Raw genomic sequence first — 3,811 nt, forward strand, 5'->3', positions numbered from 1 at the left:
GTTGCCTGCGCTTCTGCCGCGCTTCCAGGCGCTGCCTGAGCGGGATGAGCACCAGCTCCACCACGCCGGGGGCACACTGCGCGATCTTGCGCATCACATCGTCAGGTACCGAGAAGTTCAGCTTGTTCAGTACCCTCCTGCGGGGTAGACACAGGATGGCGAGCAAGGGGTGGGGGAGAAGAAAGGGGACGCGGTGCCGGCGGTCCTGAGTCTCGGAGTGGGGAGGGGGGCATCTCAGTCCTCCTGCTTGGGTATCCTGAAGTTCCCCACCTCCTTCCCAACAGAAGAGCTCCTTGACTTTGTTATCACCTCTCTGGGGGCCCTCCCCACCCTGCCACCAACGCAGTCTCAGTCTGGGCAGCCTCAAGCCCCTTCCCGGGAAACAGGGATGGGGGTTGGAGAGTCCCACTCCCGCCCCCAGGCATCCTGCTACCTGTTCAGATGACCCCAGTTGCTGAGTTTCTGCTGGAGAGAGTTTGCAGGGACATAGTTGTGCATCTCCACCATCTTGGGGAAGTAAAACTTGACAACCTCTGCGACCAGGACTGAGGGAGTTGGTGTGACAGTAGGCATGGACGGTGAGAGGACAGACAGAGGAGGGAGAGGTGGGAGAAGAGAAGGGTGTGTGGAAACTCAAGGGTAGCAGAGTGGGGGAACCCAGTGAAGAGGTGGAGGTGCAGGCAGGAGGTGGGGGAGGCAAAGAGAGCCGGGTCAGTGATCAGGCAGAGACTCGTCCGTCTGCAGCAAAGCTCAGAAGAGCTGCCTCCCTTCCCTGTTGCCTTGGACCATGCCACATTGAGGTCCCTGGCTTCAGGTCCTCTACCAGGAAGTGAGTCTCCCAGACAGTCCTGCAGGAGTCCACAGCCCCACCCTAGTAATTCAACTGGATTTGTGCCCATGTACACACACACACAAACACACACACTTCCAAATCAACGTCCTGGGAGAGAGTCACACTCACACAAGCAGAGACACATGTGATAAGATCCCCCTGCAGATATACACAGGACAGAACGTGCAGACACAGAACAAACACATGGGCAAACATATAGAACACACACAAACACAGAGTCACATATGCACAGAGCCTCCCCAAATACACATACACAGAGATGCATACTCTGTCATTGAAATCTCAGGATATAGTCCTAGTAACAGACATCTACACAATCTCACGTAAGACCCCATACATACGCGTCAGAATGTGTCAACACACATAAGAATACACACATGCTCAGATTCCCACAAGACAAACATAGAGAACACAGCAACGAGTGTACATAGAGATGCACAAATACATACAAAGATGCACATCTGAGTCATTAAAGTCCCCAGAGCGGGTCTGAGACAAATACACGCATACATGCACACACACACCACATGCACACAGGTAAACATACATATGGACACACTGATTACACAAAGAATCAAGCAGAAAGCACACATACAAGTACACACTTCCACAAAGCCTCAAGGGCCAGATCTTACCATCACCACTTCGCACTCCTATGAACAAAGGGAGGCAGCGTGCACACACACACTCCTTATGCACATCTACACAGGACAGGACATGTAGACACACACAGGGGCGCACACCTCCGTCACTGAAGTCCCGGGAGAGGTTTCTCTTGGGCCGGGACAGAGGGATGCTGTCTACCCACAGGTACAGCTGGTGCAGAGCCTCTTCGTCCACGCTGCTCGCCATCGGAGCCCTGGGCAAGGCCAGCGCCCGGCCCCAGTGTCAACACCCCTCAAGCACCTCCTCTCTTGACCCTGCGGACAGTCTGATCCGTCTCTGCCTCCGGAATCCAGCTGCTCACCGCCTAGCTGGAAGCGGCCATATTGTTTTCTGAAACCATGGCAACCATCCTAGGCCCTCCTGGAAGCAAAGGCTTCTGGGAGCTGTAGTTTTTTTCTGCGGCTACTTCTCAGGCCCCAGCTTTGAAAAGAAAAAGTTAAATGTTCTTGACTTCCTCGCCTACCCAAGAAGGCATCAGCTCTGCACCCACGCCTCTTGCTGAGCAGTCGCTGACCCACTCTGGGACGTGCCAAAGCCAGCCAAGTCCCCAGGACCCCTCCCCAGCAACCCCAGGACTGGGATTCCCCCTTTGGGCCCATTAGCTAGCAGTGCCCAATGTAGGAGACAACCCAGTGTCTGTCAGCTTAACCTGGGATCCAGGGTTAATAATCTGCAACCATGTGGACTGCGTGATTGGTTGGGTGACAGTGTTTCCTAGCTGGCTCCCTTCCCAAAGCTGTGTTCATATCACCTTGCCACTCCCTCCTTCTGACAGTGGGGCAGTTAATATGTAACCCAGAAGCTGGGGAGAATAGTTTGAGACCAGTGCCTTGGGCCTTCACTCCTTTACCCTATTTTCTTCTTTGTGAAATGGGACTAGTTCTCATCTACTTGTCCCCGTAGGGTACTTGTCAAGAGCTTTACAGACAGAAAAAAAAAAAAAAAAAAAAAGTTAACATGTACAGAAGACAGGGGCCAGCAGATGGCGTGCTGATTATGAGCAATGGACTCCCACATGGCTGACCATGGTTCGAGTCCTGGACCTGGTAGCTTGCTTTCTCACTTTCCCTCTCTTTCTCTCTTGCTCTTGCTCTGTCCCTTTCTGGTCAAATTGAAATAAATAAAGTTAAATAAAATAATTATTTTTTAAAAATATGTACATAAGACCTTTTATATGGAGACTGGGAATTGGTTATAGGAATAGAAGTAGCAAGAGCTCTTTCGGACACTTCCACATCCCACATCTCCCTCCAAAGAGCTATTATTCCATTAGAATAATAGATCAGAAATTGATTTCAGGAACCAGCACTACCTTTAAGAGGGTTAAGAATATACATCCCTCCGTGAAAGGGAACTTCTGGGGTCAGCCTGGGAAACAAGCTTGCTTCTACCACAGACCGACAGCATGGCTTTGGTAACATCATGTTCTCTTACGGTTTTACCTCTCATTAGGGGTTTTGTGAGCATCTAAAACGTTTAACACTGCGCCTGCACACAGCAAAGACCTGTTAACATCAGCAGGTATTATCATTAATGAAACGATCTCGGTTCCCTGAAAAAGAGGCTTTCTTGTCGGCAGGAGACAAACGGAAGCGATTTGCCTTGTTGGTATGTGAGGGAACCTGGGCCACTCTGTCCTTACTCTAGAGCAGGCCAGGAGGTAGGCTGGGCTTCTCTTCTGGTAGGTCTTGGATGGTGAGTGTGTGTGTGTGTAGGCCAGGCTTCTCTTCTGGTAGGTCTTGGATGATGTGTGTGTGCAGGCCAGGAGGTAGGCCAGGCTTCTCTTCTGGTAGGTCTTGGATCGTGTGTGTGTGTGTGTGTGTGTGTGTGTGTGTGTGTCTGTGTACACACAAGGGGAATCCCAAATGCTTTCTGTTGTCACTTAGTTTCAAGGCCTGGAGGGGATCCCTGAGTGCTAAAAGGCCAAGTTCAACAGGCCAAGAGTGGAAGTCGCCCCTTATTTCAAAGTCACACATAGTGGCTTTGGCTTTCTAGAAGGAACCGCACCCAGGGCAAGCAAGGAACAAGAAATGACCTGGATCTCCCCCACCTCTTAACATTCCAGGGTGGGGAGAGGAGCTAGGCTGGGAAAGGGGGTGAGAGAGATCTAGAAGGAACCAGAGGTGGTGTGCCAGCCCCAGGTGAGGTGGGAAAACCGGTTTGGGGCCCAGAACCACCTTCTTGGCTCAGGCCCAGGCCATCCCCAGGCTGGAACCGCTGGGGCCTGAGGCCCTCAGTGAGGGAAGGTTAGGAAGGGAGGGGCTGAGCCCTGAAAGGAGGAAGGAGGTAGAT

The 3,811-nt window shown here is 51.9% G+C and overlaps 1 protein-coding gene across 2 annotated transcripts in view; it reads right to left on the reverse strand.

Moving 5' to 3' along the window:
* SPEF1 (sperm flagellar and cilia associated 1) overlaps positions 1-2,421 on the reverse strand; it is a 4,950-nt gene extending 2,529 nt beyond the window's left edge. Inside the window, exons 1-3 of one of the 2 annotated variants that reach the window (XM_006163965.2) lie at positions 1,597-2,421; positions 434-545; positions 7-137 (exon numbers count right to left, since the gene is read on the reverse strand). In XM_006163965.2, coding sequence (XP_006164027.1) covers positions 7-137; positions 434-545; positions 1,597-1,705 — 352 coding nt within the window. In that variant the 5' untranslated portion in view covers positions 1,706-2,421. The remainder of the gene's footprint in view (positions 1-6; positions 138-433; positions 546-1,596) is intronic. The other variant, XM_006163966.3, reaches the window with a different exon arrangement.
* Positions 2,422-3,811: the final 1,390 nt, after the last annotated feature.

The sequence above is a fragment of the Tupaia chinensis genome, unplaced genomic scaffold (assembly GCF_000334495.1).
Source record: "Tupaia chinensis unplaced genomic scaffold, TupChi_1.0 Scaffold143574_1, whole genome shotgun sequence".
Classification (NCBI taxonomy): domain Eukaryota; kingdom Metazoa; phylum Chordata; class Mammalia; order Scandentia; family Tupaiidae; genus Tupaia; species Tupaia belangeri.